This window comes from Sitodiplosis mosellana, unplaced genomic scaffold (genome assembly GCF_009176505.1).
Source record: "Sitodiplosis mosellana isolate CC-2019 unplaced genomic scaffold, AAFC_SMos_1.0 Smas_scaffold_1, whole genome shotgun sequence".
NCBI lineage: Eukaryota > Metazoa > Arthropoda > Insecta > Diptera > Cecidomyiidae > Sitodiplosis > Sitodiplosis mosellana.
The window spans coordinates 20,637,114-20,649,356 of record NW_022595244.1 but is presented as its reverse complement, the minus strand read 5'-3'; the positions used below and the strand labels follow the sequence as shown (position 1 = coordinate 20,649,356).

Below are 12,243 nucleotides of genomic sequence, written 5' to 3'. Positions count from 1 at the left end.
AGTTTAGCGAAACTAAATCACCAGCGATCGAAAAACGTTGGTAAATAATATTTGTCATTTTTGGAGCTGAGACGGAAGAAGAACAGCAAAGAACCGTATATGGCATTGACAGATGAGTGGAATTAGATATACGAAACCCATTGAACAAACAGCAAACAACGCCATATACGCACACGATGATCAAGGCGTCGAGGAAGGATGAGCAGACGAGAGAATAATTTATCTTCGGGCCTGCATATCGACAATGAATCTCATTCAATCTCTCAAACTCTACATAGAAAAGGAAATGGTTCCCAAAATCAATGTAAATAATTTAGAATGCTGTAGTTTCCGTGTAAACAACACATTGCAGAGATATGTTGTTAGCAACCAAAGCGGGAGCGGCCATTTGACGCAGCCAGTTTTTGTGCCAAAGATTAGGTCGCAAAACACACAAATGGAGAAACCAATTGACCATCCACACTGCGTGAAAGAAATCAAACGTGATGTTTGCGTTGGGCCAACGTCATGCAAAATTTACCATGGTTACATGGACACTCGTGAGTGGCGATATTTCATTGGCAGCATACGGTGATTTGTGTTTTAATTCAACTTCACAGTTCAACACATTGTCCCGGATTTGATTGCACAAAACTACGCTTCGTATTTGAATACGAGATCTGGTTCGGCAGCCGAATGGATACAAAATGCCTGAACAGAAAAATTGATTGCCGTCTCACATCTCATCTCAGTCACAAACAAATCTGTTGAACTACCGCAACGGGCACCGTGTACGTGATTCAAATGATATTGCATTTTTCGACTCGATAGGTCAGTTGACGCCGAATTGACTTATCGTACACAATCTTCTTGTTTTGCCTGGCCTTTTGCTTCGTGTGTGTGCAGTATTGTAAAATTTGCTCGTATTTATTCCCAGTCGATGTGTTCAATCAAGTGAAAGTTATAAAAACAATCAAAATGAAAAGCTCAGAGCGAAGCAATTTTCAGAAAAGCAATATTTCTCGTTACTTTTAATGAGATAAACCATCGATTCCTATCATTGTTCTGTTTTTTTTTTTTTTTGGTCTTGGTCCTATGGAACGGGCAATATGATTGCGTGCTTAATCGCAATCATATCACACTCCATCAAACTATTGAAGAAGCATCGATCGCACAGAGCTCTCGCTGCATTGTCGGCATGCCATGGACATGAATGCGCATGCCGGACCATTTGTTATGTACTTTGTTTAAATAATTCGTGTTTCTCAGTATGATTAAATTTATTATTTAATTTCCCCCCCAGCCTAATGTTCATTTCACACTGATGAGAGGAAGCAACTTCCGAAATGCCCGTCTATTTATATCAGCTTTTATACAAACAATGAATGTTAATGCTTGTAATATTGCTTATTACTAGCCAAATTTGCTCGTGATCAATTATTTATGGGGATTTTCTTTTGTTTGCTCTCCGTCGCCATATGATTTTCAGGCGGCCGACCGACATTCGGTCGTTGTTGCCTTCATCACTTATTAAACAATGTCGAAAGTAAGTCGAGATGTTCGTTGTATGTTGTAGAGTGTGCGCTCGATTTGAGTAGCTAAAACAGCAGCAACATAAATGTGTTCATATGTTCGATGCTTCAGCTCAGATCGCGTGCTTCCATAATAATGAATGAGCTGCACGGCAAGGCACAGCACAGAAGAATCAAATTTGCAAAAACTTGTTTAACATTAACTCGCTTCGGTCCCGCTGTATTCTGCCTGAAAAATGAACTAAATACAAAGATGTGTCAAACAACAGACGATTTGCAGCGTGATTCAGATACTGTAGACTGACAGCAATACGATTAATAATACGTCAACAGAATTTTACGACATAAATGCATAGCATATTTCAGGAATTTTGTGCAATCGAAAGGATAAACTTATGGAAAGCTGTTGAAAACTGAGCATGCCCGAGGATGGAAAGTGGATCGGTTTATTGACGAGGAAAATAATCGAATTCGACAAAAGTGTCATATATGTTGGAATAAATCTGTGAAGTACTCGCATAAGCCAATTGCCGGAACAAAGGCGTTTTACAACATGAAAATTTTCTATTATTATTATTATTGAACAACAACACGATGATGTGAGACACAATATTGCATTTCAATTTCCTGAACCGAATGTATGGATACCATAAATGGTGTTTGACTAATGGAGACACGTTGAGCAAGAGATTTATTTCGTTCCTTTTGTCACATATTTTCAAAATGCGAACATTTTCCACAATGCCAATAATAATCAAATTCCAAATGACATGAATGATTCGAACTCAATATACTGATTTCTTGTCTCTCCCGTAACAAGAAAATGTTCCGTAGCAAGGTCATTATTATCATCTACAATTTCACAATGTCTTGCATGCATTGTACCGAATTGAATATCATTTTATATGAAACGTTGAGAGGCGACGTTGCAATTCAGAAGAAATCAGAATATTACAGAGATTTTCGAAATGTTCATTCATGCCTACCGCTAGTTTCTTTGTGCTGGTGAAATGATTGGCAATATTTTTAAAAAAAATTTCAGGGAGCAGGTTGTACGGCTCTGCTGGTGGCAGTGGTGTCACGGAAATTGGAATTGAGTCGTGCCGAAAAGCACGTGCACAATTTCATGATGGATACACAGTTGACCAAACGGGTAAGTGTGATCAAACAAGTAAACACAACAATCGTTTATCTGTATCACATTTTGAAATAGGAATGGATAAATTTCATTCTATTAGGGTGGTATGGTGGATTTTAATTCACATCAAAGAAATTAGTCGTCAATTTCATCGTATGTTCATTTTTTCAATGAATCAGCAATTGACAATCTGCCTAAAGCCTCATACATTTCTGCAGTATTTTATTATTGGGAAAGGTTATTTATTTATTAATACAGTAGTACCCAATAGAAAGCCAATAGAAAGCCAATCGACGTACGATACTCTTATCATTGGTGTAATCTATCAAACTTCAAAAATAGTTCATCAAGGTAATACGATTGATGGGAAATAAAATCGATTCAAATGACCAAATGCCGTCAATATATATATAAATAGGGCAAAATGTACAAATTTTTTATTCATTCGCATAATTTGTTTTTTTTTTTAGTGTTTCTATCGATTATTTTCTGTTCGTTTTCGCTCCTCATTCGTTTCATCGATGAGCACGGCGAATAACGCGCTATGCAGCGCATACATATACACATCTTCGGTGGCTTCATTGTTTGTAATCAGCCAAATGCACATTTGAATAATTGATCAAAAAATGGAAATTATTGTGTTGCTGGTTCGAAATTATTCAAGTATACTTTGTAAATGTTCGACAAGCACACACATACACATGCATCTTAATACAACCGTAGATCAATAAACAATGCCAACACACAAATCGATTCGATTAAACTTTTTCCATCTTTTACGAAGAATTCACAATGGTTGTCTGCTTTAATCGGACCAAATAAATCGCCAAACTACCACATGCAGACGCAATTTTCTTCAATTAACAAGACGCTTGTATGCATTCTGCTTGAATGAGTCAAATATCAAGTGGTCGTCAAATGATGACGTCAATCGATACAAACGAACATTCAACAAAGAATTCTAAGTACGGTTTGGTTGACAAACTTTAAACTGAAAACCAATTGCAAACACATAAACACACAATCCCACTCGAACGGCATTCGATGTTCGGTTGATAAACGAAAACAAAAATCGTTTTGTTAAAATAAAGTTGTGAAAAAGGTCTCCCGAGTGAGAGGAATTATGGTTTTCTGGCCGATAAATATGTATTGACCCTCATTGTTACTCAAAGATGGATGCATTTCTTTGGGTTTCGAATGCGGTCGATCAATTGCCGATTCATCTACTATTCGAAAAGGGATTGACTTCGGTTAGCTACTCTGGCCACACATTTTGTAGAGGTATTAGTGTGCGGTCACATACGATTTTTATCCATTTGAAAATTTAATGGAATTCACCAAAGTTTGTAATATAAATGTCACAGTTGAATATATTACAAAAATTACCATTTGAACAAATGTACATATTTTAAAGTCATGACTTTTCTTTTGGTTTCAAATCGAACAAAAAAAAACTCACACACCGAATGTTATGTAATCCGAGCAGCTCAAAAATGCAGCGGCAAATGTACTGAGAGAAACTTGGCTCATTTACAAACATACGAGGTTAGTGAAGCGAATGAACCCCGGACGAGTTCGAGCGCATCAGAGAAAATTCTTGTTGGCAATCTATGCGTAAGTAAACAACAACAAACAATTGTTTCCCTTCCGAAAATGCAAAAATGTGCTGAATGTTTTTAATTTCCTGACAAAAAAAAGCTTGCGAAAAGTGAAAATGGAACAAAGAAAGCTGAATGATAATGCAAACACTATAAGTGATATGGCAAAGGTAAGCGAATGCAATTATCATGTCCTAGAAAGTTATTTTTTGACCCATTTTTCTTTCTAAACTACTCAACAGATACAAAATAATGTTTATGAACTCGTATCCGACATGTCAACCAGGCAAGACGCCGTAGAGGAGCGGCTAACTAACCTAGAAGATAAGATTCAAACACTTCAGGTGAGTGCATAAATTTATCTAAACTGAAAACTCACTCGAAGTGCCCAGACAGAAGAACGAAGTAAAAAAACACACCATAATATTAACCATCGTAATTTATTCATTTCTTTTCCAATGATTTCAATAACAAATCGTTGGAAAATCAAAGAGAAGAGATTACAAATTTAGTGCCAGAAATCTCAAGAGATGCACAATCACGATGAATTTAACATCTATTTTTTGTCGTTAAGCTCCAGTTTAACAGACATAGAACGCATAAACTCTTGCTGAAAAATGGAATTTTCAACAAAAAGTTTGGTGTGTTATGTGTTGCGCTTCAATTTCACTCAAGCAGCAAAAGAGTAGGAAGATAGAGCGAGTCTGTTGCGAAATGTGAAAGTTATTCATGAAAAAAATATCTTTTGCATAAAATGCAATTCGTAGATATACAAAATGTGTCTGAATAAATGCGAGTGCATTTGGTTGGCAAGTCACAAGCAATACACTCGAAGTACACTTGAATTTGTATTCAACAAACTTGATGCCAGTTGTCCGTTTGCGAGATGCTATTTGTATATTTGTTGGCGCGGTTTTGATACAGCGTAACATGCATATTTCACTCGAATGCGTGTAGGAAATTATTATTCGCAACACTTGACCCATGTTCGGTCGTTCATTTTCAATTTTATGAATTTTTGTATTCAAAGCGTATACAGTTCAGTTCACTGCCCTTCGTATATTCGAGAATCGTTCAAAGGGAAAACTGTAGCTAAACTATCTTTCTTCTTTTGAAGCTTCTTCTGTCAATACAATTTATGTATACATTCCCATTTGATTCTTTTCTCGCGTTGTATGAATTCAAATTGCTTGTTGCAAACTCAAATGATGAATGAATTATATTCGATTAGGAACGATTGGAAGCGCTTCCTGATATCATAACGCGATGTTTGACGCAACATCAAGACCGTGTCGAACACCGACGGAATTTTCTGCATCCAGACACAGCAGCGGTAAGCAATGCAACACTTTTGCCAACACCAACAATACCCCCGCCATCGATCGGCTCTCCATTATTAATTCCACATTCAAGGTAAGCAAAATGAACCAGGCACCACAGCAAACAAAAAAACCAAGTCACTTTCAATCGCTATATCACAACAATAAAACAAATCAAATACAACCGGCCACTATTCATATTCACTTATTTCGATAGATAAATTCGACATTACATTCATAAACATAGCACTCACTTCGGTCGCTTTTGACAGTGCAATAAGCTTACATATCAACTTTGAAATAATTTCATTGTTTTTTTTTGGTTCTATTCTGTGTTCATTGGTTTTGTTCGTTCGTTCGTTCTCTATCTCTTCGTTTGGTTTCGATTTCTGCACCGTAATGCATATACATCATGTACACGAACGTCAAAGCGCCGGATTGAATTATTCAAAATTACGGATTTAATATTTTTGATTGACAGTTTTAAATCTTCTGACCCATTTTTCGAACTATTCAACGAAAATATGAAAATCATTTTCGTTGATCCCTTTGTCGGATCGTTGATTCCATATTAGCTCTCAGGATATGCGTGCTTTCCCGGTTTCATCAACAACACTGCACACACACACACACACACATACACTTACACAATTGAGCACAAACATTCACGAAATAACGGATTCATTTGAAGGAAAAAAAACATTGTCGTCAAGCATTTAATCCAACTTGGGTACAGCTGCTTGCACCACTGTCAATAACTACTGACAACTTATAACTCTTTATCAAAATTCGATTTGTGTCTTTTGTTCAGCAATCATTTGCAATCGCTTGATGTGCATTTCGCACAAGGTTGACAGGCCATCTTATTATAATTATTATAAAAAGGATTCAAACATGCCCGAACTGGACATATCTCGAAAATTCACCAAGCATTCATACATGACTCCATTACGGCAGCAGTTTTCGGTCTTGACACACGAAATTCTCTTTTTGCACTATGAGTTCGGTCAACGTGATAAAATGCCGTTTTCTGTAATGGCTTGCGTTTTACATTATTTTGCCCCGTAATTCGAAGTAAAAAAGGATGCAATCGTTGATATCCTCCTCCATCAATTGTGTTCTAGAAAATGACATTAAGATGATTTCCATTCTGATAAGAATGAGTGGGAGGAAGAGAGAGAGAAAGCTTCCAAGAGATTATATTCTGCAGAAGGCCGCTACTTACAATAAGCTCCTTTAAAAATGTCGGAATGTTTTCATTTTGTTAAATAAATAAAGCACCATTTCGAACATTTGCAAACTACATCATTTACGCATGACATGCAAACTACTGACAAGCACTTATGTGAATGCACACACTCACTGGCATTTCCAACACAGACGCCGAGACACAGACATAAATCCAATATTGGATTAAATTTTTCACTTGAAAACAACAAACGTTTCGTCGATTTTGTGTGAGCAATTTGCATAACTTGCCATGTATATTGATGAGCGACGTCGATAAAATACCGACGTTAAAAATAAATCGATAAGTACCGCAACAAAACATCAAACCAAATTAAAAACGAATGCCACATTGATTTTTTTTTTTGCGGTTGCTGTTCACCAGTGCTCCTTCACATGCACTGGAGAAACACATTTACCGAACTGCAGTGGAAAAAAGGAAATGATTGGAATTGATTTTGACATTGAATAGAAGAAAAAAATGAAGAAGAAAAATAACGAATTCTTACATTTGCATATTCAAACATGTTTCATGCTCGAAATCAACGGGATCGATTTTATTTGTTTCAATTTCAATCGATTTATTCAATTACTAACGCTGCAACTCGCGAAAATCCACGGGATTGTAGAGATGCAAGCAAACATATCTCCCAAATAAATGCGCATATATTACAGTTATTTACATTGGATTTTCGAATGGGCAATCATAGTTCAAAACAGAAATAAATTATATAAATCAAGTCAAATGCAGTTAAAATGTTAATTCAGTTTTCAAATGTCGCGTTTCAAATGCTAGTGCGAAATGTTTCAACACAACAAAATTGTTACATTTTGTGAAAATAAACGTCAGTGGTACTTAGATTTTATTTAGAGGGGATTTGAATTGGGATCAAATGTCCGTCGAAACAAATTTGTGGTGAAAATGCGACAGATTTTAATTAGACATTCAAAACGTGCTCAGTCGCACTTGAATGCGCAATCAACTATCGGATTCCTCTCGGTTCGCTGAACCAAATACACTCTCCAACCAACGGCGCAAAACTTGTCTGGTATCCACATGAATTTATGTAATATTAAATTGGCCGAGTCACCTCTATTAATATAAATGAAACATGAAACTATTGAACCCCAAGAAGAAGATAAAAACCAAATAATGGATTAATTTACGCAAAATGAAGAAACTACTTAACAAACCCTAACGGACATTCGAATTACCAAGTGGGATTTTCCGAATGTCACTAAATCCAATCCGTAATCTTAGATGTATCACATGATTGTTTGTAGAAAATAACATGGAGCACGTAGCAATTAGAGTTCTTGTTGATGAGAAACAAAAAAGTATATGAGTGAGCGCCTTTAATTGGTTCCACAATATTTGCTCAATTCGAACGTAAACGTGAAGTGAAATAGTTCGTCGAACAGATAGGTTGTATGAAAGCGAACAAGGGAGTCATAACAATATTTCTTTAGAAAACAAAAATTCTTGAAGATTTCTTGCACAAACACTCCCTGTTACCTCATTCTCTCAATTTATGGTCTGGACAATGTGCGAGGCAAAACATTAATCTTCAATGAAACCCAATAAGTACTGAAGATATACTAATTTAATTTTGCCAGAACTGAGGCGCTCTCCCGCTATGAATAAGTCAGTCGGACTAAATGCGCTCGTATTGCAATGTAAGATGTTAGTTTTCGAAACATCTTTCACAATTGACTCGGTAAAATATTTGTAGTACATGAGCATTTTGAAATTACACTCACACAGTCTCGATATTCGGTACAGCAATGGAGACGAGCAAAATGGATAGAGCGAGGTGGGAGATTGCCATGTTTTACGGCGCGTTGATATTTATGAAATAAATTAACGTAGTGAGCCCACAGAATGTATGCTGTAATTGTTGGTGACAAGTGAAAACCAAAATGAATTTTTGCACATTCAACCCCAGCCAAATAAATTGCTGTGTGATTCTCCACTAGCTTCCACAAATAAAATGTTATCTAGGGATTTATTTTCATTGTTTCAAGTTAATTTAATACCAGCAACACATGGCACGTAAATAAAGCACATTGCCCGAGTGAAATTCAAAGATTTATTTAAGCATTTTTTTTGTTCGCTTGACTTTGTTTCACATTCTGTCAAGCTTCAGTTACAACAGAGCGCTCACTACGTCCACTCCTATCCACCATTCGAAAGCAAAAGCAGCAGTAGAAACTGTAACAAATGAAAGTTGAAAAAAAATAGAAATAAACATGAAGCCTGAATTCGTTCGCAAGCCGGATTACAAATTGCAATATTATAGTTTTAAATGGCTTTACGCGTAGCACCAGCAGCAAATTCGCACGGACATTGAGTGCATCAGCCGCAATATGCACTCGCACACTCATTTTCTACTATAGTTACTTGCTCTATTAATTTCCATTGTTCATGCCACTTCATTCATACAATTCGCTCGTAATTTCTTGTTTTCTCCCTCGGATAAAAAAAAAACACTTTTTGTCTTTTAACCGTTCATGCGTTTCTAACAGTATTAAAACAACCAATTGTTCACTTGATTTTTAGGATACAATTTTGCTGATAGAATGATGAGCAAAAAAGTACTCAAAAACAAGCATTTCTTTAGACAAATTACCACACAAACAAAAAACAAAAATAACAGAAAAAAATGTATGGCATTGGATGTGAAGTAATCCATCGTGTGACCCCACACATAGATCAAAAATAGATAACCAACAAATAATGTACCAAATTAAATAAATGCTCAAAATGTGAATGGAGTAAATGGATGCTATTGAACAAAAATCCACCAAAGTAAATAGAAGCAAGTCACAAAAATCAGTTTAGGTAAAGCTGAAAATGATTCTCAATTTATTTTCGATTATTAAATACCTTCGGATTTTTGCACAAAAAGCACATACCCATTTATATTGCTTGCACTAATTAATGGATAAGCGAATTAATACTTGTATTTAGTGCAATTTTCGTTTATTTTTATTTCCTTGTGTGGTTGTTTATTTTCGTTGTGTGTAATCTTCTATTCTTGATTTTTGTCCCGCACACTTATTCGAACATTGTAGGCTTGATGCACCTTGACAATGAACATAAAATAAGATATACCTGGTATACACACTATGTTCGACCTTATGGCAGCAAATGATTAGCATATTTCGAAAGTATATGCAGCTACCAAAGTCATTGAGATGGGGCGAATGACTCTTGTCTATTTCTGTGCTGCGTATACAGATAGATAGACAGAAGCGTATCGTTGAAGCTAATTTGCAAGTGAAATTAATGGGGCTTGTAATGGCTAAATGATATTGGCTTTTAAATACTCACATCAATGAGGTTGAATGAATTTTGAGGGGGGAAAAAACATGAAGAATTCAAACAGAGATAGAGAAAGAAGAGAAAGAGAGAAATAAAAGAATGAAAAGAACTCAAGTGCAATGCACTAGTGTCCTTGATACAGGTCTTCTATTATTCATGCCATGCATTTCAAAGTAAAACCGAAAATAAACTGTAAATGATGCAATCGAAACTAGACTGTGTTAAAGATACAACAGCAGTTCCAGTTTTCGATCGATAAGCCGGGTCGAGCATTGTGTTTTAACGAAATATAATACAAATTAAATTGAATTATATGTTCAGCTCTCCAGTTGTGTTTTTCTTTTGTTTCTTGTTTCTTTTTGAACTACTACTAAGTACGATAATAATCGGCTTATATATCGTTCCGATACCCACTGAGACTGAAATCAAAGCTGAAATCAACTCAAGTTTAGCTCTGAGCTAAAAACTTTCCGGTTGAAAAGGCACTGGCACAAACTCCCCTGAAAACCCCAAGCTATTTGTACTAAACAATCTCTTTCTCTTTTGTAATGAAATTATAAAAAAAAACATCTACATCAAACAGAATACACCGTTTGAATACAATTCGAATCTGGTCAATTTTCTCGGGCAAATCAATTAACTTATTGTTTCAGTTATTCAATCGTTCAATGACCAATTTAATAATTTCATTCTCCCCCATTGGAATGAAGCGTTGTTTTAATTTTTAAAAGCAAAACGAATCAATCAAGATTGGGCGCATATTTCTCGTTTCGTTTCATTTCATGACATTTTCTGTTGGCCTCCAGTTGCTCTAATTGGATTTATGTTGTATCAGTGTGCAATCATATCGACTTATGACAAACACCACTAGAGCAGAACAATGGGCAAAAATGTGTGCACAATGGCCAATGCAGAAAAAGAGGACATAATCCATTCTATGAGCAATAAAAATGATGAAAAATCAGCTTTGAAATGACCTGAACAAATAATGCGGCTAACGCAAAATGCGATCACGCTAGGCGTTCCACTCTCTCAGTCGCAGGCTCTCCATTGAAAATGATTTTTCATCAAAATCCAGTTAGATATTGTCAGCTGCTTCATTGATTTTATGTTGTTTTTTTTCCTCTATAGAAAGTCCAATGTATGTTCATAGGATTTCCGCAGGAAAAAAAGAAAGAAAAAATCGCCTCATTTGTTGACCTCAGTGTGACCAACCCATATAAAGCACGCCAATAAAATGAAATGTGTACGCTCGAATAAAATTGAAAAATCGCAGCCAATCTTTGGAACAAATTCAGCAAAAAAAAAAACACGGTATTGCACAGCTGCCGTGTCTGAAAAGTATCGATGTCATAGACAGCATAATTAATATATTATATGTCGCGTGCGGCCAATATAAGTATTTACTTTTGTGTGGCCAATTTATTTTTGCATGTCAGCACATTGACAATTAAGGTGCTGTTCACTTTATTTTGGCGCATTATTATTCATGACTGCAATTGAGCGCACAGAAGAAAAAAAAAGAATTGTTGACCTTTCGGCGACATTTTTCATTCATTTTGATGGCTCTTGAGTCTTGATAAACCAAATGGATCTTTGATGTTTCGTGTACAAAAAGGCTTTGGAATCAATGATTTACACATGTTCTTTTTCATTCGGGGGAGTTCCAGAATAAATAGACCGAAATACTTTAATCCGATTATACGGGGCAATCGAAAACGTAATTAGAGAGGAATAGGACGTACTCTTTTCAATCGGTTGAATATTAGATTCAAATAGGCCATCGTGTGTTTTATTTTGTTCTCTTTTTCAATGGCATCGCAACAAACGGTGAACGAATGAATGTATAGAGTAAAGCTTTTATTCGATGGGGCACGCTTATATTCGAAACCAAACATTTACGGATCGATGACAGTGAAATATTGAAGCACTTTTTTGTCTCGTTCATTGCATGGTAGCATTGCATTGCGTTTAAATACTTGAAAATCCGAAAAATGAAAGATTTATTGATCGAATGATACCCATTAATAGTGGATATTTATTAGTTTGAGCGCGTTGAAACGAATGGTTTGAACGGTTATCAGCAGCGATGTTGATTTGAAATCAAAAGAAACAAAGTAGATAT

The 12,243-nt window shown here is 35.9% G+C and overlaps 1 protein-coding gene across 12 annotated transcripts in view; it reads left to right on the top strand.

The window, feature by feature from the left end:
- LOC129580554 (small conductance calcium-activated potassium channel protein) overlaps positions 1 to 12,243 on the top strand; it is a 138,657-nt gene that overhangs the window by 118,957 nt on the left and 7,457 nt on the right. For all 12 annotated transcript variants that reach the window (XM_055471091.1, XM_055471086.1, XM_055471088.1 and 9 more), the window contains 5 exons: positions 2,554 to 2,664; positions 4,136 to 4,263; positions 4,348 to 4,417; positions 4,490 to 4,591; positions 5,479 to 5,660. In XM_055471091.1, coding sequence (XP_055327066.1) covers positions 2,554 to 2,664; positions 4,136 to 4,263; positions 4,348 to 4,417; positions 4,490 to 4,591; positions 5,479 to 5,660 — 593 coding nt within the window. The remainder of the gene's footprint in view (positions 1 to 2,553; positions 2,665 to 4,135; positions 4,264 to 4,347; positions 4,418 to 4,489; positions 4,592 to 5,478; positions 5,661 to 12,243) is intronic.